This window comes from Papaver somniferum, chromosome 6, assembly GCF_003573695.1.
Source record: "Papaver somniferum cultivar HN1 chromosome 6, ASM357369v1, whole genome shotgun sequence".
Taxonomy (NCBI): Eukaryota; Viridiplantae; Streptophyta; class Magnoliopsida; order Ranunculales; family Papaveraceae; genus Papaver; species Papaver somniferum.
The window spans coordinates 145,512,023-145,539,262 of record NC_039363.1 but is presented as its reverse complement, the minus strand read 5'-3'; the positions used below and the strand labels follow the sequence as shown (position 1 = coordinate 145,539,262).

Here is a 27,240-nt window from a genome sequence, read left to right as displayed (position 1 = left end):
CATGAAATCGGAGTAATACATTTATCTATTACCATTTCGATCATGAAATAGGAGTAGATTATCTTTTATGAATTCAGTGGTGAATATGACCTAGAATTTAATCTCTTGCGTATAGTCAGTAAATCAGCGAGTGTTGTTAATGCCCCGAAGACGTTTTGCCCTCTCAACATTTCATGTATGGAGGACCACATGAGTCTATACATGGGTCTCTCTACATAGTCAGGAACAGTGAGTATCACCGTCCTGAAGACGTTATTGCTTTCAATCTTACGGAGAACCGCCCAATTGTTCTTCTATGTAGAGGCGAATTCCTCTATGTAGTCAGGGAACAGTGAGTGTCATCAGCATCCTGAAGGCATTAAGCTCTCAATTTTACGGAGAACCTCCCAATTACGTTATTCTACATAGAGGCTATGATGAAATTCCCGGTGTCGAACTCTCCGGAGAGGCCTTTCGAGTGACATATGCATCATACTTCATAAAATACGAATCGTCACATGGATCCCTGAAGCCGCGTCAGAAACATGCAGTATCATTATTCTACGGTTTTGACCTTTATTGAAAATCCACCATCTACACTAGGATTTGCATCTAGGATGGAAGGGTGGTCGTTCATCGTTGCACGCCTTCGTTTTGGTAGTCGCATGGGGAAGGTCGGCATGGTATGGCGCGGCAAGGTGGTTGGCATGCCATTGGCACATGTGGCATGGCATACCTTGGCGCGGTTTGGCGTGGCCAAAACTAGGGTTTTGGGCCAAAGGTTACCATGCGTTGTTTGGCGACCTTGGACGGCTAGGATTTGCATCTATGATGGAAGGGTGGCCATTGATCGTCGCACACCTTCGTTTTGGTAGCCGCATAGGGAAGGTTGGCATGGTATGGTGCGGCAAGGTGGTTGGCATGCCATTGGCACATGTGGCATGGCATGCCTTGGCGCGGTTTGGCGTGGCCAAAACTAGGGTTTTGGGCCAAAGGTTACCATGCGTTGTTTGGCGACCTTGGACGGCTAGGATTTGCATCTAGGATGGAAGGGTGGTCGTTGATCGTCGCACGCCTTCGTTTTGGTAGCCGCATAGGGAAGGCCGGCATGGTATGGCGCGGCAAGGTGGTTGGCATGCCATTGGCACATGTGGCATGGCATGCCTTGGCGCGGTTTGGCGTGGCCAAAACTAGGGTTTTGGGCCAAAGGTTACCATGCGTTGTTTGGCGACCTTGGTCGGCTAGGATTTGCATCTAGGATGGAAGAGTGGTCGTTGATCGTCGCACGCCTTCGTTTTGGTAGCCGCATAGGGAAGGCCGGCATGGTGGGGCCAAAGCCAATGGCGCAGATGGCTTGGAATAGTGGGGCCAAGGGTTTGGTACGGACGGCCTGGCATGGTGGGGCCAAGGCAAAGTGCGGTTGGCTTGGCATGGTGGGGCCAAGGGTTTGGCATGCCATTGGCGCATGGTGCGGCTAGCATGGTTGGCATGCCTTGGCGCGGTAGACGTGGCTGGCATGGTTTGCCATTGGCACAGTGGTGCGGCTGGTATGGTTGGCATGCCTTGGCGCGGAGATGTGGCTGGCATGGTTTGCCATTGGCACAGTGGTGCGGCTGGCATGGTTGGCATGCCTTGGCGCGGAGATGTGGCATTGTTTTCCATTGGCACAGTGGTGCGGCTGGTATGGTTGGCATGCCTTGGCGTGGAGATGTGGCTGGCATGGTTTGCCATTGGCACAGTGGTGCGGCTGGTATGGTTGGCATGCCTTGGCGCGGAGATGTGAATGGCATGGTTTGCTATTGGCACAGTGGTGCGGCTGGCATGGTTGGCATGCCTTGGCGCGGCAGCATGAGAATCAGGGTTTGGCATAGATGATGGTTTACACCTCCTGTCTGGATTATGACATCTCTAAAGGCTGACCATAGTCCCACAAGACATGTAGTGGAAGTGCAATTCTGCTATCGGTCGTTTACGATTTTGCTTAAAGAAAAATTTAAAAAAAAAATAATCGTTATTAGCCTTCTTGTTCTTCGTAAATCGTTATTAGCTTTCTGACCATAGTCCCACAAGACGCGTTTTATTAGCATAATGTGTAAGCATATACTTGGATTTTTTTTTGAAAACAATACTCATTCCGCTTTTGAAAAAGAAACAGTGTCACTTTTTGTATTTGACCTATTTTTAGGCTAAAACGGAAAAATGATAGTCTTTTTTTTTGTTTTTTTAGAATCTTACGTAGTATATGATTTTGATTGACAACACTGATAAGATACTGTACTGTGCATCCATACATGAGTATACATCAGAATTCCTTGTCGCATAGTATCTTTATGTAATATTGTATGTTGGAATCATGGGATGAGATTGGATCGAATCGACCCTCTGCTTATTTCCTAACCTTTGGTCATGTAATAACAGGGTAGCAAGTAGCAACCATGATGCATCTATGCACATGGGTAGGATTGGGAAGAGACAATACACCATCACATGGGACTTGGTACTTGGAGTGGCCAGTGCGAGAGATCTATAGAGATTATTTTTATTCAATGGATATGTTGTTTATTCTGGGGCCCAAAATTCCTAGCCAACTCTAAATATGCAATCACCGTATTGAGAGGAATCGTGCATACATATGGCAAGCAAATGTAACGAAGCAATACCGATACGCTAGCATTTGAATGATTCCACAACTAGGATTGCGTTGATGACTAAAATATAGGTTAGCAGTTTTATCATGGGTAATGACGAGTAAAGACTAAATACCACGTACTAATCTCTTGGAGGTGGTTTTGGTGGGGGTGTTCTTCGGCCGACTTCTTGTCATTTTGGTCGAGTTCAATCTATGAATTTCTTTATGTATTCTTTTTTGTCCGGGACAGCAAAGCTAGGAAAACGGGACCCGGGTAGAAATTAGAATATGAGTTAGATTCTCCTGGTGAGACATACATTGTCGTCACTCAAAGAGTAAGAAATCGGTTAATTAGGATCTTTAATCTTTGATTAAGTGGTAACAGCTTACCTAAAAACGAGTTGGTGGCGTGTTGTGTGTTCCATGCATGAAAGAGAGATTTGTCAAAGACTAGGAAATTGTTGGGCAAATCAGATCGGGACATGCCTCTAATAAGATCGGTAGTAGTTGTGCCTTGGTCCCTGCAGAAACTCCAAATGATGCAAACGCACCATATAATTCTTGTTTGTTAAACATTTTTTTTTTGAACACACTGGCTTCTGGGGTCATGAAATGAAATGGGAGGGGGACCAATCCCATAAACTCCTCTCGATGTAGACAACACTTAAAGCTAGACAATATATCCTACGAAACAATTACCCCCTGCCGCTTTGGACCCAAAAAATGAAAAACCACCGTGGGTTGAGAATATGTTACACATGTGTTGAACATCCGGCCCTTTACAATATTAAGCTAGTAAATGATATATCAGGCATGTCGACGAAAGGCCATCTTCTAGTCAGTGACTAAACAGCGTGCCTTCCATCCACGCAGAGGCGACTAACAGTTCCTACATTGAAGAAGCAAGAAACCACAGTGGGGGCGCATCCCTGGTTCCCAACTCCCAAGCTCAGCTATCTGGATCCTAATTGCGAGACTGATGTCGTTTGTTTGTAATTGTTATCCATAAGCGATGCCATCAATTTTTCCTCTGATATCTCTTTGATTGAAATGTCTGACAAAAAAACTTAAATGAGGTGGTAATAGGGTCCCAATGTGAGTCACCTTGGTAGCGGCTGTCATTTGAATTTTTTTGATAATTGTCAAACATGGTAGGTTCACAGTCTTCATGAGTAGTTGTGGGTGGCCTCACATGGAATAGTAGTAGCACTCGCCTGGAAAATGAATCTGGCAATTTATCTTTACTGAGTGGGTTCCATTTCCGATATATAAATATTACACCCGTCACTAACAAATGACAACAAGAAAAAAAGAAAAGACAGCAAATCAATTTCTAAGAACAATTGCGATGTTTTCAACTTCAGATACACAGCCTAAATAATAACAATTTAAATTAAAAATAAATAAAGAAAGAAAAAACCCCAGAAGAATACAAAAGAAAAGAAAAGAAAAAGAAAGAGAAACGGTTACAAATTTGGAGTAAACAACATAGACCTCAAAGCTGACAATTGGCACCAAATGGGAGAATGAAAAAGAATAACCCCAAGTAACAACAACACCAACAACAGAACTAAGCTTACATAACTGCAAGCATTACATGCACGGCAAGCAGGAGAGACAGAGAGAGAGAGAGAGCAAAGCAATATCATAACAGGCATGGTCTAAGAATAATGGAATACAATTCCTTTTTCTCCCTTCGTGTCAATGGGTTTTCTTTCGGTTAGCTTCAATCTCAACCCCAACTTGGTGTTTTCATCTCTCTTCTCTTTTCTTCCAGCTTTATTCTGAAAATTTTCTTCGTTTTTTTGGTATTCTGTTCATCTTTAGGAGGAGCCAACTTTGGTAATATCTCTGCTAGAACGGTTATATTTCATGTGACTCTTAACAAGCTGACCTGCTGAAATTGCGGACATGAGAGACAGCTCCCCAGCGAGAACTGACCCAGCAACTATGGTAGCCAACAGTCTTGCATTTGATCCTGGATTTTCTTTGTGTGCACCCTTTACCCCAAGTAGGTTCAGACATGCTGACTGGGATGAAAGCGCTGTTCCACCACCAACTGTGCCAACCTGAAAAAAAGCAAAAAGGAGAAAAAGAAATACAGTTAAAAACCAACTTGTTCTCCTTCTTTTCAACTCTCAAAGATGTGCAATATGTGTTCATCATTATGTGATATTCAAATTGAAATGTCTACTTCACTATCACATTGCAAGCTTATTGATTTGATTGTAACTACCTTTCATTCATCCAGTAAAAGTACATCCAAGCCCATTTGAAGGAAAAGAATGGAAGTTCGGCAAGGAAAGGAATGATTTCTATAATGTACTACTGTATTTATATGACAAAACACTGCCAACTAAATGTCTAAGACAATTCGTAAATAATTTAGAATCTCCGAACTCAACCTAAGTTTCTTCTTGGACCCATCACAAATTTCCTAACTCTTCATGACTGGTGGTTGAGTAGAATCAAGTCCAGTTAGTTGTTGCCCATATCCAATAACAGGCAATAAGCTGTTTAATAATTCAAACTTGACGTAGTGTTTGTTTTTCTTTTAAGCCATTTTATCTAACTTGTGTGAGTTTTACTCATTCAACCAGCCTGAATGTGTTTCCTCTCTTTAAAGGGTTAGATTTTTATATCAAGTACACATCAAGTCAAAACTATATGCTAAGTTTGAGATAAAAACCCTACACAAGTTTATTTTTTAAACACTCCTAAGGACCTAAGCTGGAATATCCTGTGCAGTTCTAAGGATAAAGATACCATTATTAATTTGGAATATCCTGTGCATGTTTAAGGCTCTATAATAAAAGTTTACCTCGATGGAAGGCATGGTGACAGAGACGTGAAGATTTTTTCCACCATTAACAGCTTCCATCATGGTGATGCAGTGAGAGCTCTCTATGTTCTGGGCTGGATCCTGTCCAGTGGCAATGAAGACGGCAGACACGATGTTGCTGGCATGAGCGTTAAATCCACCAAGAGAACCAGCAATGGCAGAACCAGTCAAGTTTTTGAGCATGTTAAGCTCTACCAAAGCTGGAACTGTAGTCTTCAACACATTCCTCACTACTTCATCCTTGATAATTGCCTCGCAGACAACCGACTTACCACGTCCTTCAATCCAGTTTACAGCAGCTGGTTTCTTATCGGAACAAAAGTTCCCTACAAATGAATCCAAAGAAAAATGAAAAACCATAGATGCACAAAAAAAAAAGTGATACATCACCAAATTATAAGTAAAACTTTCCAAATAGATTACAGTCAAACACAATCTGGTAGGTATGACGGTGGTCACAGGATTCAGAAAGAGAACGAACCAGATATTCCGATAACATCCATGTCCGGAAAATCAGCTTGAAGAAAATCCAAAACGTTCTGAACACCTTTAGAAACCATGTTCATCCCCATTGCATCCCCTGTGCTGCAGCTGAATCTCATGTATAGATTCTTGCCAGCAATAGCACACTGAACTTTTTGGAGTCTTCCAAATCTGCTAGATCTGTAAAATATTGACAATAAGATCAATTAGTACAAAAACCAAACAAGTGTCCACCCTTACCAAGCCAAAACAAATTGCCCCTTTGTAAAATTTTCATCTCAAACTTCATACGTCAAACCCTAAATCTCAAATTAACACAACTTTACCGTTGTAAAAGAATAGAATCTCAATTACGTACACAAATCTAACCACCGACAGATTCAAATCAAAATCAAATCAAAATTTTGCTAAATTGAGGTCATAATGAAAACGATAAATTTAACCCAAATAAAACGAAACTTCCGATCAAAATTAGCAAAAACCTGACACTCAACAAATTCACGGAACTGTACAAATCTCATAAAGGGGAAAAAAAAAACTTACTTGTTAAAAACGTGAGCCAAGGTATCGAAATTGTTAAGATCTTCCATAAAGAATTTGAGCTCAGAAGCTCTTTTTGCAGTTCCAAACCTAACAACAGGTGCTCTTGTCATAGCATCTTGTAACAGAACACTAGTAGCACCCCCAGAAACGTAAATCGCTTTACACCCACGGTTTGTACTAGCAATCAAACAACCTTCAGTAGTAGCCATTGGTACTGAATATTCTCTCCCATCAAGTAACAACGGACCAGCAATACCAACAGGTATCTGAACATATCCAACTGGCATTTCACAACATTGCCCTAAAATTGATTCATAATCAAATCCTTCCAACGGTAATCCATCTAGAGATCTTCCTGCCATTCTTTGCAACGCTTCTCTTCGAATCGAAGCTGCTCTTTTACAATCCCCTAGCTTAGATTCCAACGAATACGATGGTAAACTCCCTGAAACCACGGATTTAATGACTTCTTCGTCTTCTTCGGATGAAGGTGTAATCAATGGTGGTAAAGAAGGAGCAGTGGTACAATCATCAAGAGAAGCAGGACACGGCCCTGGACGTTTCCTATCATCTTCTTCAATAAGGAATTGATGATGTTCATTTTCGTTCTCGTCTTCTCGAGTAGAGACAGATTGAACGAAATCAATACCAAAAAACCCTAAAAGATAGATAAAAGAAGCGATGAGAGAAACAATTGCAGCAATTTCAGATAAAGTAACGACATGAAGAGGTGTTGACGAACGGATCTTCTCACGCCATCGATGTAGAAGGAAGTATGCGACTGAGAAGAACAAGGTGAAGAATACACCGTTCGTTAGGTATAGAGGTAAAGGTAATGCATCTGACGCTTTAGGTGATCTAGGTGGTTGTTCTTGTAATGGTCCTCCGCCTCTTTTTCTTATGTCTTTGTTATCAACGACGGTCTTCATTTGATGGAGATTTGTGATGGAAGAAGGGAGTGGTGGTTTGCTGGTGGTGATGGTGTTTCGCCGGCGAGTGTCCATGAAGGGGACTTACTCCGGCAAAAGAATTGAAGGTGAGTAAGAAAGAGAATGGAGGATTGTTAATTTTGTGTTTTCTAATTGGGGGAAATTGAAAGTGAGGAGGGGAGTTATTTTAGGGGCGAGATTTTATAGATGGGGAAGGAAACGGAAGGATTTTTTCTTTTTTATTTCCTTAACCTTTTCATTTTCTGATTTTACTTTTCTAGATGAGGAATTTCACTTTACGACAAAAAACACGTGTGGTGTTTATCTAATCTAACGGTGGTGAATGTAACTAAGTAAGAGATACAACTAAGAAAAGTTTTTCCTTCGTCTGGTTCTTTTAGCACGTATGTAATGACGCGCTTTTTATACGTGGGGAGATTAATGGCTCAGAATCAAAAAGACGACGATGAAAATGCTTGTGGCTTGTGGCTTGTGGCTTGTGACTTGAGAGTGAAAGTTCAACGGACAACACCATGAGTTGTACTTAGGTAGCACGTTGCTTGGGTCGATGCCGTCTATCGAGCCGACCATAGACCGACTTTTAAAAGTAAAACCATAACTGAGCTCACCAAGTCATGGTTCGGTTTAAAATCGATTCGAATTGGTCCGGTTTGGACAAATGTTTTTCTTCAGTTTTTAAGTTAGAACTTCAAGAGGTTCCAAATTACTCTATAATTCAATCGAAGTTCAGCAAAGTCGCGAGCAACTCATTTCATATTTGATAACAAAAGTTATAAATTTTGACGATTGAAAGTTAACTTGCCTTATAATTAAAAAAAAATATATCTTTTTCATTAAAAATATATCTTTTTTAAATATCTGATAAAGAAGTACTCCAAATGTCTTCGTCAATCTTCAGTCTACGAGGGTGATTTCTGATACTCAACTACAATTCTAACCTATCTGAAACTTGACTTAGTAGACAAGAAATCAAGATATAGTTTTGATCACCTAACATTGACAACAAGCTTGAGATAAAAACACTCGTGGGTTCAATCGAGCAATGCTCTAACAATCTCCCCTTTTTGTCAATTTTAGTGACAAAACTATTCAATATATATAATAGATAAACTTTTTAGTTCAATCCACTATGCTTGATTTCCTTGGTTCTTCAACATACGTCTTGAACTCTTCGTACTTCAAGTTCTTCTAATGTTTCGCATGTGTTCATTCAACACTTTGTTGTTGAAGATTCATAACGATAACAACTTATGAGAATACTCGTTAAAGTTTTTATAGAATGAGGTAAACATACTCTACTCATTAGTCGTTATACAGAAATATAGTATTGTTATCTTCCTCAAAATTCAATTGCACCACAATTTTGAAGCAATACTACGGTGATATGTTATCCCCCTTAGTCAATACATACTACTTTTGAAAAATAGGTAAAACCTATAAATAACAATTCACTCCCCCTTACATGATGCTTCGTAAAGCCATATGTATGTAGTAAGATATTACTTAATAATTCTTCCTTTTTGTCCACAAAATTGGCAAAGGTGAAAAATCGGGATAATCATGAATCAATCAAAAGAGTTTCAAGACTGGAGAACACCTACCAACCTTCAGTTTTGACGATTTCAACCAAGAAATGGTTTGCGTCGAGGAGACATACGACACAAGCATCTCTTATAGTTCCACTTCCGCTCTCCCCACAAAGATATATCATTAAGCACAAGTTCAAAAGAACTCTCCCCCATTAAAGTCATTCCGAAAGAATGACAATGCAACCTTTACTCTAATCGCAAGAGAAGGATTTTCTTGGACTTTAAATTTATTCGCCGGCTACAAACAAAATAAATTTGTATCCAATATTTTTCTCTCTTCTCGCCAATTACGAACAATGAAGTTAAAAGTAGCGATCTTAATGTTCGAGGCACTAAGATATAATATTTTCGTGAGAAAAATCATCAACACAAACTATTCTCTATGCCAGTTGCGAACAAGAGAACAATTAGTGAGATATGACTCAACATAAGAATTATAACTTCTCTAGCAATGTATGAACGTAGATATTAAAGTTCGCCACTTATTCCCTAGTGGTGATACAATCAAGGAAGTAAGTCGATCCCTAAAGAACATCTTACGGAATCATGTAGAAATTTATTCACAAAAAGTGTAATCGTATAGAGATCAAAAAGCTGTCATTCTCAATACAGTTTACTCCTCTTTTGCAAGAGTGAAAGAGCTTAACCGATGAGAAAATATGAGATATATGTTCTAATCACCAATAATGATAGCAAAGAACATATCTCACAAAATAAGCAATTCATATATATAACCATGAAGATTAGGTATTGCAAGTCATCTTCCAAAATAAAATTTAATTACAGTAGAACCTCCATATATTGATACTCCATATATTAATAACCTCTACATATTAATAAAAACTTATGGTCTCAACTTGGGCCAGTGAGAAATAGTAATAACCTCTCCGGTTTAATATTAATGATTTTTTCCAGTTCCGGCTTAAAGAATTTACCTCCAAATAGTAATAATTATTATTATATTAAAAAATATATATCTAGTTACATTAAATTTATGATTAAACAAAATACTTATCTATGGTTGTTTGAGAATAAAAAAAATAATTTGTTGGATTAGCATCTTTTAACTAGCGGACGCGTAATATCTCCCCAACATATGAAGCCAAAATATCTCTAACTTGACGAGCATGTGTTAAACCTTCTTGGAACTAAAAATTCCAGGATATATATACATGCATTAGTATATTGGAACTAGAAAAATGTATATACATCATCTAAATATAACTACAAAGACATTGTCCATACATTAAACTTAAATTTTTACATTTTATATGGGTACCTTTCTATATTAATAACCTCCCTATATCAATAATTTTGTGGATGCCCAAGAATATTAATATAGATAGGTTATACTGTAATAAACTTTAACTATGCAATATGATAGTATTTGGAATGAAGAAAGAAATTCTTGATTAGGCCACAATTGAAAAACAAGGGTTTTCAATGAAAACTTCAGGGAAGTTCTTCTTGTTTCTGATTTACTCTCTGAGAATCTAATTGACTTATTTCTTTTGATCTAGTTCTTCTTTTATGATTGATTTATTTTGCTTTTTTCTTTTATAGGTATTACTTTCCTCACTCTTTTACCCCTTTTTTCCGTCAATCTCTTTCATTTTCGACTTTGATCTTTCTTGCAAATGTCGTTCTAAATTTTGCAGGGCCTCACCATTTATTATGGAAATCATTCAGTATTGGACCTTTATGGTCCAACAATCCCTTATCTTGTTGGTAGTATTACAATTTACAATGGTATTAATGTCTCCTTATGATGCAGTATTGCAGGCCATCAAATCCAGTATGAATCAACACAGTATGTTTCAGTATGTCCCTCCTTATCATGTATATGATTTAAATGATATCTTCTTGTTTTACCGAGTCAACTCAACTGAACAGATCCAAGTCACTGAGAAGATGATTACAATTTTGAATTTTGAATTTTGAATTTTCAAGATTTCCCCCTATCAAGCTTCGTAATTTCAGCAACGAGTTAATTCAGCAGTATCTTAACTGGTCAACTACTATCAAGGGTCAAAAATTAGTGAATATTTTCTTCCCAATATTTTTGGAAACAAATAATAATCTCTTAACTGTTTCTAGTTATATGAGGAATTTTGTTATCCTTTTTAAGAATATCTCTCGGCATAATCACCATCTTCATCACAATATTATAGAGACATTACATTCCCAGAGTTTTTCGATTATGTCTTCTTCTTCCTCAAACCCCCAGATCTCAGCTATCACCTCTAAGATGCAAAATGCTCAAATCCGAGACATCTGTGCCAGACAAATGCGAAGAGATGCGGGAGCAAAAGCTGTCATTTCTGATGCCTCAAGCAACCTGAACACCACCCTCATAGGAAAACTCTTCAAATCGGAACCAGTTGAAACAGATACTGTCAGAAAGGCAGTAAAAACCGTATGGAGTATGTATAGAATCAAAGAGCTGAGACGTCTGGATAGAAATATTTTTCTATTCAAATTTAACAGAGAAGAAGTCATGAATACAGTTCTGAAAAAGGGTCCATGGAATGTTCTCAAAGCCCATTTAAATTTAAAGAAGTATGATGCTTATTTTCCTGTGCAAGACTGGGTGTTTGATGAGCAAGAATGGACGGTGCAATTTCGACACACATTCTTCTTGAACATCATTCGGTTGCTGTGGTGGATGACGCTATTGCCGAACTAGGAACAAATATTTCTACTGATCCAGAGGACTGCAAACCTTATGGTAACATAATTTCTTCAAGAATCAAGATTAATTTAACTAAACCTCTTCATAGAGGTGGATGGTGGAATACAACGGCAGGGGGTCAAACCTGGATTCGTTTTCACTGGGAGAGACAGCATCATAATCTTTGTCCCAAATGTTACACAATAGATCATAATGAAGATGAATATAAAAACAAAGCAGATGATCTTGTGATCAGGAGGTACACAAATGAACAATACACTGCTTACATTCATGAGTTAGCTGGTGCATATGGTGTTGAAATTGTTGAAGACATGGATATACTCATTGAAAGGATTTGTGAGGCGAGTAGAAAGTTGCGAGAAGCTCAAGAGACAAATGGAGAGATAATTAATGTTGTACAAGATGGAGATGAAGAAGCTAGCAGGAGTCATAAGAGAACCAGAGCCGAAAAACAAGGAGATATCATAGAGAATGGAACTACAGTGTCAATAACTCAAACTGGTTTTAATGGTATGGAGCATGACTTGATAGATGAAGGACAAAACACCATAAAGGATAATTTCCATGAGGTGAACGAGGCCGCTCCTACTAACCTGGTAAAAAACTTTTTCACTATTACCAGTTTTTTTCAAGTTTCAGTTTTTAAGTCAAACTTAACTAGATTTACTACTGCTTTACATACTCTTATTTCGGTTGGCACTTACTGTTTTCCCGCTGCTTCTGTTAGCTATAATAATTTCATCTTGAGAATCAAGTTACATAATCATAACCATACCATGAAGGTCATTAGTTGGAACTGCCAAGGTTTCCTAGGAAAAGCCACCAGAGACCATCTTCATCAGCTTAATAATTTGTTCTCTCCATATATCATATTCCTTTGTGAGACAAAAATTAATGATGATAGAATTATTTATCTAACAAATTTTCTTAGGATGCCAAACAAATGTTATATTCCCTCAATAGGTCAAGCAGGTGGTATCATTTTTCTTTGGAAGGATGGTTTTCAACTAGAGATAGTGAATTCCTCTAGTAATATGTTTCATGCTATTGTTAATAATGATCCTGCCCTAGGAGAATGGTTTTTATCTTGTGTCTATGGTACTCCTTACATCAGAGACCAACTAGCTCATTGGAAATATATTCATAGTCTTAGCAAGTCAGTTAAAATACCTTGGGTGCTCATAGGAGACTTAAATATTACCATGAGTGTTTTTGATAGAAATAATAGCTCTGCTATAACTTCCCCTGAGGTTTTAGATGTCATAAAGAATTCTGACCTGAATGACATGAAATTTAGTGGTAATCCCTTCACTTGGTCCAGCAATAGTCATGGCACTAGAAAGTATAAATCTAGAATAAACAGAGCTCTTATTAATACTGAATTCATCATCAAGTATCCTGATGCTACTCTTAAACATCTTGCTCAGCTAGGATCTGACCACACTCCTTTATTGTTATCCCTCTATACTGCTTCCAAATCTTCAGGTAAAAATTGGAAGTTCTTTGAACACTGGCTTCAAAAAGATTCTTGTGCAAATGAAATTATGAATGCTTGGCAATCTAACATTTCAGGCTCAGCTGCTTATGTTTTATGTGACAAGCAAATTAATACTAGGAAGGTTCTTTCTAAATGGAGTAAAGCTAATTTTGGTCATGTTCCAACAAGAATCACTGAGATTCAACTTGAAATTTCTAAACTGCAAGCTTCAGATGTGGAAGGGAACAATACTTCTCAAGTGTTAACATTGGAGAAACAAGTTGAGGAGATCAATGAGATTCAAGCCAGTTCTAATAGACAGAAGTCAAAAGATATCTTCTATAATGACATGGACAAAAACTCAAAGTATTTTCATATAAGGGCCAACCAAAGAAGAGTAAGGAACAAGATTGACTCTCTTCAAGCTCCGGATGGATCATGGTGTTAAGATAGGGCTTCAATTGAACACCTTCTAGTTATTCATTTCAAGAAGATCAGTTGTACTTCAAATCCCACTGACAGTCATTACTTCCCAGAGCATATTCCAACTATCATAAATCAGCAAGACAACACTCTCATTTCACCTCCAGATGTACAAGAAATATATTCAGCTTTAATTTCAATGGAACCATGGGCCTGGTCCTGATGGGTTTCCTCCAGGCTTTTATCAATCTCAATGGAAGGTAGTAAAGAATGATATTTGTAGTATGGTTCAGGCTTTCTTCCACTCTGGCCATCTCTTGAAGAAGATCAATAATAATAGAATCACATTAATACCAAAAATTTCATCTCCTCAAAAGCCAGAAGACTTCAGGCCTATTGCCCTCTGCAACACAATCTACAAGATCATCTCCAAAGTTATAGCTTTAAGATTAAAGAAGCACATGGTTAACATCATCTCACCAGTGCAATCATCTTATGTCCCAGGCAGGTTAATTTCAGAGAACATATGCATGGTTCAAGAACTAGTTCAAGAAATAAAGAGGAAAAAAGGTAGAACTGGCCATCTGACTCTCAAAATGGACATGTCCAAAGCCTTTGACAAGATAGAATGGGTATTCCTCATTGAAGTTCTCAAGAAGTTTGGTTTCTGTAATAAGTTGTGTCAACTGATATTTTAATGCATCTCTACTACTCAAATAGAGATAGTGATTAATGGTTCTCCTTCAACCTCCTTCAAACCTACAAGAGGCATTAGACAAGGGGATCTTCTATCCCCTTATCTGTTCATCTTAGCAATGGAAGCTTTTTCAAGAAAGTTATACCATTGTGAAATCTCCCAGCAATTAACTGGAATGAAAATTTCAAGATCAGCACCAAAAATTAATCATCTTTTGTTTGCAGATGAATGTCTATTATTTTGCAAGGCAAATCTAGATCAAACAAGGAAGCTGCTTCAACTGATTGGGGAATTCATCTTATGTTCAGGCCAGTTGATTAACTTCAGCAAATCAGTTGTCTACTTCATTAAAAATATGAGTCCTTCTCAATTTCAGGTAATTAGTGGTACTTTACAGGTCAGACAATTTAATTTAAATGATGAAAAGTACTTGGGTTTGCCTTTTTTCATAGGAAGGAATAATAGAGTCCCTTTCTCTATCCTTGGTAACAAGATGGATACCAGATTATCAAAGTGGAAATGCATAAATATGTCAGAAGCTTCCAGATCAGTTATGGTAAGAAATGTAAGCTTCAAATTGCCAGATACAACAATAAAAAAGATGAACTCTTCTCAGGAAAAATTTTGGAGGAAGAAAAAGACAAATAAAGGTGGAAAACTGGTGATATGGAAAAGTGTCAATGCTCCAAAAGAGGAAGGTGGAATGGGATTTATAGATTTACAAATCTTCAATAGGGCACTGTTAGCTAAATCTGCATGGAGGATATGCACTAATAAAACCTCTATCTACTCCAGGTCTCTTCAATCAAAGTACTATCCTAATGGTGATATGTTTAATCTCAAGAAATCCTCTTCTACAACCTGGTTATGGACCAGTATTAGTTCAGAGCTAAAATTCATCCAGAAAATAGCTCATGGAGCATTGGAAATGGTTAATATATTCTCATCTGGAAGCATAACTGGATTCAGGGTCTTGATGCTCCTCCAACACCAAAAAATGGTGCCACAAATGCTGAGCATTATAATTATGTCTTTCAACTATTCAACTCTGATGGTACAAGGTGGAATGTTGCTTTAATTCTTACTCTTTTTGAAGATTCTACAGCAAGTCTTATTCTTTCCATGAGTATTTTCTCCCAACTTGAAGATAAGATGGTCTGGACTTTGGAAAAGAATGGGAAATTTACAGTAAAATCAGCTTATAAGAAGATGTATGAACTCCAAAGAACTACACCTGTGACTCCACCCAGAATGAAAAAAATCTTCAAGAGAATTTGGAAGCTTCCTATTCTTCCTAGAATCAATCAATTTTTATGGAAATGCGTTAAAGACATTCTTCCAACAAGAGACAAGCTCACCTATGCTATTCAGAATGGAGATTTCAGCTGTGTTTCTGTTCTCAAGTGAATGAAACAGCTACTCACTGCATCCTTGAGTGCTCTCTGGTTAGACCCATTTGGTTTGCTACACTGGGAATCCACATCACTCCTAATATTAATCTGGTTGAATGGTTATGCTCTAGTTTTGACAGTCTTGAAACAGGTAATATTAAGGAGGAAAATATATGCAAAATTGCCATAGTTGCTTGGTGTATTTGGTCACAGAGATTTGACAAAATATTCAAAGACTCGACAACAACTCCAAAAATCATAATACAAAAGTGCGGGAAGTATATTTCTGACTATGTTGAAATGGCTCGCAAGAAACTTGTTAGCTTACATAAGCAAATTAGAATTAACCTTCATTAGTCTCCACCTCCATATGGTGCCTTTACTCTTAATGTTGACGGTTCTTATTACAAGGAATCTTGTGGCATAGGTCTCATCTTATGAAATTTTGCAGGAAAACATGAAGGATCCAAGTGCATCTACCTAGCAGATTCTTTGAGTGCAGAGCATGCAGAGTGCAGTGGTCTATGGGAAGCTGTGAAGTGAGCAAAAGAATTGGAATTGCAGGAGATATACTTTGAACTGGACTCAAAGCTCGTTGTTGATGCTATCAGAAAAGAAGACTACAATATTGACTGGAGATTACATAATCTCGTTAAAGTTATCAAGAAATTTTTTCAAATTTTTAGATCTTGGCACTGTTATTATGTGCAAAAAGAGAAAAATAAACTAGCAGACATATTGTCTAAGTCAGCTAGAGTAGGAAAACTCAACAGAGTGTGTTTATCTGAGCCTCCTGGTAGCATAGAAAGCTTACTAGAAAAGGAAGTTAATGATGTAAACTCTTTGATTTAAGTTATATCAATTCTTGTTGTTTCAAAAAAATAAAATATGATAGTATTTGGAATAACAAATTAATGTAACACATAAAAGTTTCTCCAAAAACTAGTGTTCCTCCTTAAGCAATAAGAAAAAAATTATTACAAGGAGTTAACTAGCGAAAAGATCTTTGAAGAAATCTTGATCATTCTCGAACTCTTCATCATCTACAGACAGTGGAACATAAGGTTTATGATCAAGAGCATTAGATCCTATAAACATGTTTGGATGTTTTCTGATAAGTGCTTCTTAGAGATTTTTGCAGGATGTTTTTAAGACATTGCACTTCCATCTTGGTCTTCTTAATCTCTTCAAGAATATTTGCAGCCTTTGTTGATTTGAGCAGTTTTCCTTAGGTTTATTCACGTTCTTTTTTTTTTCTCTTAGAAAGTGATCCTTCTCCTTAGGAACAGTAATCTCAACACTTTTTGTTGTGGAATCAACAACCGTGGGTATAGATGGTATATGAAAAGAGATCATACTTGAGGATACCATAGCTCAAATTATGAGTATGCAATAATTTGTGTAAAACACAATTATATAGATCTTGAAGTCAACTTAAGTTTTTGAAAATTCCAAAAAACTAGTAAAATTTTAGATTGCAAGAATAACCATTAGTTTAGGAACCAACCAACCATAAGAGGTTCGTTCACGTACCAAAAAAGTTCAAACTAAAAAAGTAAAACACAATTTTACCTTTTCTTAAGTTTGTGCATGGATAAGTCTTTAATATTTATTACTTAAAAGTAGTGTGAAGGGAGGTAATTAATAGTTTCAAGATATTTGAATATTCCAGTTGATTTCCTTACGTAAGTGAGAATGAATTTCGACCATTTTGTTTTATAACCAAGTCAAAAACCAGAAAACTGGACTGTTAGAGTATTGCTCGGTCAAACTCACAAGTATTGTTATCTCAAGCTTATTGTCAAATTTAGTTTATCAAAACTATATCTTGATCTTTAGTCTACATTTTGTCAAGTCTCGGATTAGGATAGAAGTGTGTAGTTGAGTACCAGACATACCGTTTGAAGGCGAAGATTAACCGAAGCTTTTGGAGAACTTCACCAACAAAAGGTAAGTGAAGACTGAACCATCTATTACTCAAGTTTTCACCTTTCTATCCATGAGACAATGCCGTATGACTAAATAGGACATTACATGGATAACAGAAATTTCGAGTCAAATTTAACTTATTAATCATTCTTGAAAAATGTTGACTAGGCTTAAGAACGTTTGTTCATAGTTGATGAATTTGGTAAAAGAAAATTTATTGTTTATAACCTGAATTTTCAAGATTTAATCATTTGAAAAATAACCTGGAACAGTGATATGTGTCATTGATGTTATTCAGGAATGTTTCGAATTGATTATTAGAGAGATATAAAACTACTGTAAATCTGGATACAGGAAAATATGCATACCAGTTCACATACTTGCACAACTGTTATAGGTTCGGATCCGCAGTACATGTACCAGCGTAGCTATAGTTCGACTACGACTTTTAGTATGCATACCCGGTACGCACACCTTAAAAAGTTTGTTGACTCGTGAACCAGGATGGTACACATACCTAGTATGCAAACTGGAAAAGATATGTGACTCCTAAACCGGGATGGTATGCATACCTAATATGCAAATCGAAAAAGATCTGTTGACTCTTGAACCCGTTTTTGTCTTAAGGGTATACAAGCCCGGTACACGTACTATGACAAAAATTCTCACAAACAGGAATACAGTACACGTACTTACCCTGTCGAATATTTTCAGATGCATCAGAATTATTTCTATGAGATAATCGACATTTGAACAACTTTCTAAAAACACTATCTAGACATATTTGATCACATTAAAACCTATGGTTGTGACTCAAGATTAAAATCTTAAAGTGTTATGTGTAAATGGTTAAGCTTATAGTTCATCTGGCTAGTTTTGGCTAACCTTTCATGAACAAGTCATTGTACACGGTTCGGTTACATTACATCCTAAACAAAGTATATATTCTGTTAAGTTAATCTCAAGTCAAGTTTTTCATCTTAAAGGTGATTATTGATTGCTTGATTCCAAAGCTACCATAACTTAAATCTAAAGCAACCTTGACCATGAAAGTCTATATAAGGAGAACCTCAAATAACTCGGATTTTTGAATCCTTGACACTATTCTTGTGTGTCCTGGTTGTAAACTAGAATCGTCATCTCCTTTAAACCTTTTTAGGTTTAGCGACTAAAAAGACTTCACTTAGGGATTCGTGAAGCCAGGTCCAACTATCTTTATCTTGATAGTTCGTGTATCATGATCTTGCTACTGTTTGTTGAGCCTTTAGATCCAACAGGCGAGATAGATAGAAATCGAAAAGTTCATCGTCTCAGACTTTGTGATTCCATAGATATATTCCTCAAGAAATATTCTTTGTTGAAATCAGAGTAGGAATTACTTGTGAGGTGAATAATAATCTAGGTTGCTCTTAGGGATTCGTAAGCACCAGATTTTGAGATTTGCTAGACTTTGTCTATTGCAATTGATTTCCTATCTCACTTTGATCTTTGATCAGAACAGAAATCACATATAGGCTTATCTGCGGGAGGAAGATTGGTTTAAAGTCTTCAATTGAGTTGAAGCAACTCTTAGGTTGTGAAAGACGTCAGCTAATTAATGGAATCAATTGTGCGGAGTCTTGAGAGATTAAAGAGGCGTAAGGAGCACGACTACAACTGAATCGCTGTGTCGGTAGATTCAGTCTCAACTACATTCCGTTCCGAAGTTTTGATAGTAGGCTAGTATCTATAGCGGCTTAATACAGTTTGGTGTTCAAATCTGGACAAGGTCCCGGGGGTTTTATGCAATTGAGGTTTCCTCGTTAAGAAAATTTCTGGTGTCTATATTATTTCTTTTTCCCCATTATATTTTTTATCTATATGATTTAAATATCATAGGTTGTATGTAAATCAATCAAAGTAATACGTCCATCGCAATTGTTGGATATGACTTGATTGATTTTGGATATTGATCTTTGAAATCGTCCAAGAACTCTCACGGTATAATCAGGTTCACAGACTTGTTTCGAATTCATATTAAGTGTGAGAGTAAGAGATATAAACTCTTCATATAATTCCTGATTGAGATTCATTAAGTTGTAACTCTTGAAATGGAATTTGAGTTTAGTCCATACAAGTTGCCTAAGAAAAATTTGATGGTGTATTTTGGTACCCCCAACATTTTCATGGACAAAACTCAATAGAGAAAATCTCAACAAGAATTAATGTTATTCTCGTTTTATTCATGAAATATCAAACCAATTTTATCTCGAGTCTGTGAAAATATATGGAAATTCAAGTAATCAGTTTTAAGACATAAACAAGAGAGTTAGTCCCAAAGCCCTTTGGAGGTGCATAGTTCTTGTTTCCTTTCAAGGCACATGAGACAAGACGTTACCATTTTTAACACACTTAATTTGTGTCGGGGTGAGCATCAATAAGCTCACTACTTGGTTCTTGTAATGGTTTGTCATTTTTCATTTTTTTCGATCGTTTAGACCGTGATCTCTTATTTCCATTTGAATTAACCTTTTCCTCAAGAACAATAACACTTTTAGAAGAAGAAGGAGAAACAAAGTTACATACCTTAGTTTGGTTCGGCTTTTGAAAGAATTTAAGCACATTTTTCAAACAACTCGCCCTCCATTGTAGATTATTGACAAACCTCACTTTCTGCTTGTACTTGAAGCATTGTTGAAGTTCATGACCTTCAGTTCAGTAGTACAGTAAGGACAAGATCGGTTGATAAGAGGATTAGAAACACTTCAACTTTCAGCCGTCAGACATATCAGAGATGTTTTTGGAAGATCAGTCATGTGTTTTTCCGAAGGAGAAAATCCATTATATCCTCAAAAGTTATAGATGGGGGATCTTTAAACAACTTCCCAAGATTGATGTGAGTAGTGATACTCACATCAAGATTAGTTGTTTCAGCTAGAAGTGCTAAACTATAACTTTCTTCTTCTTCTGAATCATAATGATCAGTAGTTTCATAAGAGTTGCAGCGAAACCCTTGTTTCCAATGTATTTTCGTCGATTTGGACACTCATTTGCAAAGTGACCAAAACCTCTACACTTGAAGCACTGAGGCATATCCTCATCATCACTCCCATCATCATCCTTTTTAGGAGTAATACGATCATGAGGTTTGGGCGATGATGAAGGACATTCTCTTGAGAACCATTTATTCCTCTTTTTGATAAGATCTCTAAACTATCTTGTAGTAAGAGAAACCTCATTTTCAATATCTTCATCTAAAGTTCGTTAACAGGCTCTTTCTCAGAGATACCGACACTTTCACTTTTAGCAAGTACATCGGTGAGTTTAAATGCTTTGAACGCAATAGTTGTATCAGCTTTAGTATGTTCATGATCAAAGTTCTTTTGTTTTCGCAACAAGAGTACTTCTGGAAAGTGTAGTAAGATCGTTTCCTTCCAATAAGACATGTTTCTTATACTCGTATCAAGATGGTAAAGATCTCAGAATTTTCATCACAATATCCTGTTCAGGACTAGTCTTTCCTAATGAATAACAAGCATTCAAAATTTCCGACAATTTGTGATTAAATTCCTCAAACGAATCTTCATCAAACATATGAAGGTTTTCCAAGTCAGAAGTTAGGTTTTGAAGCTTGGGTTCCTTCTCTGCAGAATTCTGTTCAAATATGGTTTCTAAGATGTCCCAAGCATCTTCATATTTAGTGCACATAGACACATGATGTTGAAGATCTTAGCTTATGACGTGAATAATAGCGTCTGATCCATCAGAGTTGCATTTAACATCTTTGATTTCTTCATCGTCATATTTTTTATGACTTTAGGAACATCGACAATTCCTTCTCCAACTACCGGAGCATTATATCCTCTTAAAACAAGAACCCATGTTCGAAAGTCACGAGATTGTAAGAAGGCACACATAACATTTTTCCGCCATAAGTAATTTGGGGTCCTCGAAAGTTGGCGGTACGTTGATTGAGATTGCACTCTTATCCATAATACAAATCGCTTCAAACAAAAACTTATTGGGTCAACGGTGTTTGCATGTTCTAATACCAATTGAAAACGCAGGGATACCAAATACACCCAACTTTTTCTTTTGGCAACCTGTATAGACAAAACTTAATACAATTGAAAGTACACCAACTCAATGATCCTTGAAAATATGTATAATATCTCAATCTCTACTCAGTCAGTATGTATATATACACAAGGTTCGTGAACCTGATTGTTAAGCAAAATACTTGGACGATCTCAAAAATCAATATCTAAGATCAATTCAGTCGTATCCAAATAATTCAATCGAAATTCTGCCAAGTGATTAAACTTGTTATCTATCTTTCAAGAAACAAATTCCACAACAAACTAGTCAGTAATCGTTTACAATTAAGTAGACGTGTCTACTTAGTTTGAATACGTACAAACCTGTGTAAATCCAATTATAAAGATAAAAAATATAATGTGGAAAAGGAAAAACACAAGACACCCGAAATTTTATTAACGAGTAAACCGCAATAGCAAAAAAAAACTGAGAGCTTGTCCAGATTGAACATCACACCATATTAAGCCGCTACAGACACTAGCATACAATCAGACTTCAGAATGGAATGTAGTTGAGACCGAATCTACCCTCCAAGCGATTCAGTTACAGTCGCGCTCCTTACATCTCTTGAACCTCGTAAGGTTCTACGCACTTGATTCCCTTATATGACGTCATTTACATCCTAAGAGTTTCTTCAGGCGAAGTGAAGACTTTTGATACCAATCTTCCTCTAACAGATAAGCCTATTTGATTTTAGTTTAGATCAAAGATCAAGGTACGGAAATCTGTTTGCAATAGACAAGATAGCAAAGCCTCACAAATCCGGAACCTACGACTCCCAGAGAACATAGTAGATTCTTAACCACCTCTCAAGAACAATCATCGAAAGATCAACGAAGATCAGTCTTTAAATATGTATTTTGAGGAATCACAAAGTCTGAGACGAAGAGAACTTTGCGATTACTATCTATCTTGCCTGAAAGAGATTACGAAAACCTCAATAACAGAAAAGAAAGAACAGGATACACGAACTATCAAGGTAAAGATAGTCGGACCTGGATTCACGAATTCCCAAGCGAATACTTTTAGTCGTAGACCTAAAAGGTCAATAGAGGCGACTCTAGAATCAACTAGGACACAAAGTGTCGAGGATTGATTTTCCCAGTTGACATAAATGCTCTATTTATAGTTTTCAAAGACCACGGTTACTTTAGAACTCAAGCTATGATAACTTGAGAATCAAGCAAACAAATTAGGTCTTCAAGCTACAATAGAAGACTATACACATAGGTTCAGTTACTGAACCGGGTATATATAGTGATTGTTCGGTATGGAAAGTTAGACAAAGAAATAAAAGTTATTTGATGTTCATTTAAACACCTAAAAAATTAATCATGATTTGCACACATAAGTGTTTCAGTGATCAATGAAGTCTTTGAAGTGTTTAAGAGAGTTCTAGCATGCTAAACATATTAAAATAATAAGTCTTTAAGCATCTGCTAAACATTGCCGGGACAGTTGGTACAACGTTTTGCCAACCGTAGGGCTTGTTCATGAGTCAGGGTGCTACATTTCGTGAACCGAGTTCGCCAACCCTATTAGACTACCGAACTAAGTCGACAACATTTCATAAACCTGGTTCGCTAACTTCTAGCCAATATATCCAACTTATAAAATCAGTTCACCATGGTTCGCCAACCGGGTTCATGAACTATTCCCAACTGAATTTGCTGTTTGCAAACTGGTTCGCCAACCTTCCTTATTTTTATATATCATATTTCTATGGGTTGCGAACTGATTCGTGAACCTATCCTGAGTAGAAATTTTAGTAAGTTCATATTTTTCTCTTATGATGTTTGAAACATTCCCAAGTAATATAATCATTTGCATGGGTAATTTTCAATTGATCCACAAATTAATTCATAGAACTAATATTGTTAAAGATCTTTGAACATCTCATCGCTAGATCATATTTCGAGATTTTTTTACAAGACAAGCTTCACTCGAAACATCTTCTTTGTAAATATACTATAAGTCACATGTCATAGTCTCAATAGATAAAATGATGGTATAATGAGCAAAATAGAATGGCTCGGTCTTCACACACCTGACATATAAGTTCTCTTAATGTCTTCGTCGATCTTCATTCTTCAAGGGTGATCTCTAATACTCAACTACAATTCTAACCTATATGAAACTTCACTTAGTAGACTAGAAATCAAGATATAGTTTTTATCTCCTAATATTGACAACAATTAAGCTTGAGATAGCAAAACTTGTGGGGTCAACCGAGCAATGCTTTGACAATAAGATATTCAGATGGACTATGCAAAACATAATTAATGATGGTAGAAATATTATGAACTCTTTTGGATTTCGATCTTGTTTTTATGTTCAAACAGAAGCTAATCATTTAGCATACTTTCTTAACATAGTTTGCAAGGTCTCAGTTAATTACTTTAAAATCGTATAGTAACTGGCTATTGGATTCAAAATTTGATCCAACAGTACTAAGAAAATCTGTAATTTGGATTTTATTAATATGAATCTGTTTACTTCTTTCCTAATGAAGAAAAGAAAAAACTCTAACCACTCCTCCAACAACATATAAGAATTGTGAAATCTCTTGTGATACGTCTTTGAAACTGTATGCAGGAACTTCCAACATTAAAAACATGAGAGATACCAGATTCACTATGTCGTAATGTGAATTATCACATCCTATCAGAGATATGATATGTTAGAGCACCGCTCGGTCGAACTCGTAAGTTGTTATCTCAAGATTGTTTGTCAAGTTTAGTTGTCAAAACTATAAGTTTAGATTTCTAGTCTACTTATAGCTATGTCTCGGATTAGGATAGAATGTGTAGTTGAGCTTTAGACTTCACGGCTTTCATCGATTGAAGACGAAGAACTACTAAGGGGGGATTGTGGAACTTTATCAACAAAAGGTATGTGGAGACTTGAACTCATGTATCACTCAGAAGTCTATTTGTATTCTATCTCCTATTGAGACAAAAGTCGTATAGCTATATAGACTTTACATTATACACATTTGATATTTCGAGCTGAGTTTAACTCGCTTATATCTTTCTCGAAATATGTGTTGGAAAGCTTTTTGCTTTAACCACGTTCATCATTATTCTTGACGAAAGTAAAAAGATGATCATGTGAAAATAACCTAGTAACATCTTACACGATTTATGCGAGACAGTCATTTGATGTAGGCTCGGAATGTTGTGTATTGATCATTCGATCACTTGAAAATTACTTTGAAGCTAATAGTTTGTGTGAGACAGCTATTCCCGTCTTCTAAGAATGTTTCAATGATTGAAATGAGAGTTAAGAGTTAAAACCCATTGTTGATGGTGGTTTTTAGCTTAGGGTTTGAATTGTAAAACCTTACATCTGATGTGACGTCACTCTGTAAGGAAACAGAGCCATGAGTGTCAACCTCTTCACATGCACATTTATTGAGCAACTCAATACTTTCTTATGAAATTTACCCAGAATGGTGCATGTAGAAACAATCCCAGGCATTCTGTAAATTTTGGCACCTTGCCTACATTCAATTAATATAAGTTTCTTTGAATGCTTTGTGTGCTATGTTCCCTGGCTGAACCCTTAATGTTGATATGGCATGACAATTTGTGTTCACTCGCAACAGAGTAGCACGAATTTCCAAGTATCAAGGATAATGTATTTGCATAAGGTATTCAATTGGAAAGCATGATGCTCCCTGGCAATGAACTTAAAAGAACTTTGTGTCAACACATAGAGTTCAATCAATTATCCTGACTAATTTGCAAAAGTTAGGGTTTTGCGCCTTGCGCGGTATATCAGACCTTGCTTGTCGAAATCAAACCTAGGAAAACTAGGTAATTAATCTTCCATGGATTAGCAGATGCAAAATCTTGCCCAGAATCAGAAAACAAAGATCCGCAGGATAAGAGCAGCAACAAAGGGAGGCGTGGGCATGCCTTAGGCCAATCAGCGCCATTGGCCACGCCCCATCCAAAACCGGCCCCATCTCCCTCGAACAATCAGGTTGCTCTAAAGCCGCCACGCTCACACCAGAAGTGTAGCCACGCCCATACTTGGCCGGCCCCTCTCTAATCTACCGACCAATAAGGTCACTTTAAAATGCGCCACGAGCACTAGAGGTGTGGCCGCGCCTTATGTTTGGCCGACCCCTTTTCTTGACCAATCAAGTCGCTCTAAACTCGCCACCATACATTAAAGGCCAAAAGCACCTTGCCGCGCCACCATACTAACTGACAAACCAAACACGCCCTGCCACAACAACATATTAATCGGCATTCCAACATGCCAGTCTGTCGCAATAACATGCCAATGTGCCACAAATGACGCCACTACGTGCTAATCCCCTTTCTATTCGTGTTCAATGCCATCACAGACTCCAATTAGGATTTCATGATCGAAACAAGACTTTTGCTTCAGTAGCGTTAGCCGAAACCCTAATTTTTGGTCATATTCCACAATATACCACGAGCCACTTCAGCCTTGTCCATGCCGTCAAGCCCTAATTTTGGCCACGGCGCCAAGCCCTAGCCTTGGCCATGCCGCCAAGCCCAAACTTTGGCCACGACGCCAAATCCTAGCCTTGGCCATGCCGCCAAGACCTAACTTTGGCCACGACGCCAAATCCTCGCCTTGGGGATTCCACCAACCCCTAACTTTGGCCACGTAGCCAAATCCTAGCCTTGGCCATGCCGCCAAGCCCTAACTTTGGCCACGGCGCCAAATCCTAGCCTTGGCCATGCCGCCAAGCCCTAACTTTTCCAAGGAGCCAAATCCTAGCTTTGGCCATGCCATAACGCTACAGACGCGGCTATGCCACCATGCCGTAGGCGCATGCCGCGGCTATGCCATTATGCCACTAACAAGTGCCAACAGAATGTGGCAATAATCAACGGCCACTCTCTCTCCTGAATTACAATCTGATCCATCCAAGTTTGTTACCGAATCGACAAACTTGTGGCAACTTTTAGGCGACCCGCCGCCTAAATCTAGTGGTCATGGCTACGCCAGGCGCCACTTGCACAACCGCGCCACTTACATGCACGACCCATGCCAGCCATGCTGCAATGCCGCTGGCATGCACCAAAGGTGCCATTGCGCCATTACCAGGCGCCAACAGAAGGTAGCCATAAAGGTGCCATTGCGCCATTACCAGGCGCCAACAGAAGGTAGCCATAATCAACGGCTACCCTTCCTCATGAGATGCGATCTCAGCCATCCAAGTTTTCCACCAAACTGCCATACTTGTGGCAAACTTTAGGCGACCCGCCTCCTAAATCTAGTGGCCATGGCTACGCCAGGCGCCACTTGCACCACCGTGCCACTGATATGCACGAGCCATGCCAGGCATGCACCAAAGGTGCCATTGCGCTATTACCAGGCGCCAACGGAAGGTATCCATAATCAACGGCTACCCTTCGTCATGAGATGCAATATCAGCCATCAAAGTTCTCCACCGATCCGTAGGCTTGTGGGAAGTTTCAGGCGACGAGCCAAAATAAGCCTAATAGCATCGCATGCTATTTTCCTGTGGAAAGCCTCTTGATTTTAACTTGCC

General features: G+C 37.8%; 1 protein-coding gene across 1 annotated transcript; it reads right to left on the bottom strand.

The window, feature by feature from the left end:
• Nucleotides 1–3,916: 3,916 nt before the first annotated feature.
• On the bottom strand, nt 3,917–7,596 carry LOC113289689 (3-hydroxy-3-methylglutaryl-coenzyme A reductase 1-like). Its single transcript, XM_026539022.1, has 4 exons — nt 6,477–7,596; nt 5,932–6,113; nt 5,430–5,776; nt 3,917–4,677 (listed from the first exon to the last, which is right to left on the bottom strand). The coding sequence occupies exons 1-4, from the start codon at nt 7,478–7,480 to the stop codon at nt 4,432–4,434; spliced, it is 1,779 nt and encodes a 592-aa protein (XP_026394807.1). The 5' UTR covers nt 7,481–7,596; the 3' UTR covers nt 3,917–4,431.
• Nucleotides 7,597–27,240: the final 19,644 nt, after the last annotated feature.

Coding starts and splice junctions, on each gene's coding strand:
- LOC113289689 (XM_026539022.1), bottom strand. CDS start 7,480: ATGGACACTCGCCGGCGAAACACCATCACCACCAGCAAACCACCACTC. Junction 5,777..5,931: donor GGATGTTATCGGAATATCTG/GTTCGTTCTCTT, acceptor ATTCATTTGTAG/GGAACTTTTGTTCCGATAAG. Junction 4,678..5,429: donor TCACCATGCCTTCCATCGAG/GTAAACTTTTAT, acceptor GCTTTTTTTCAG/GTTGGCACAGTTGGTGGTGG.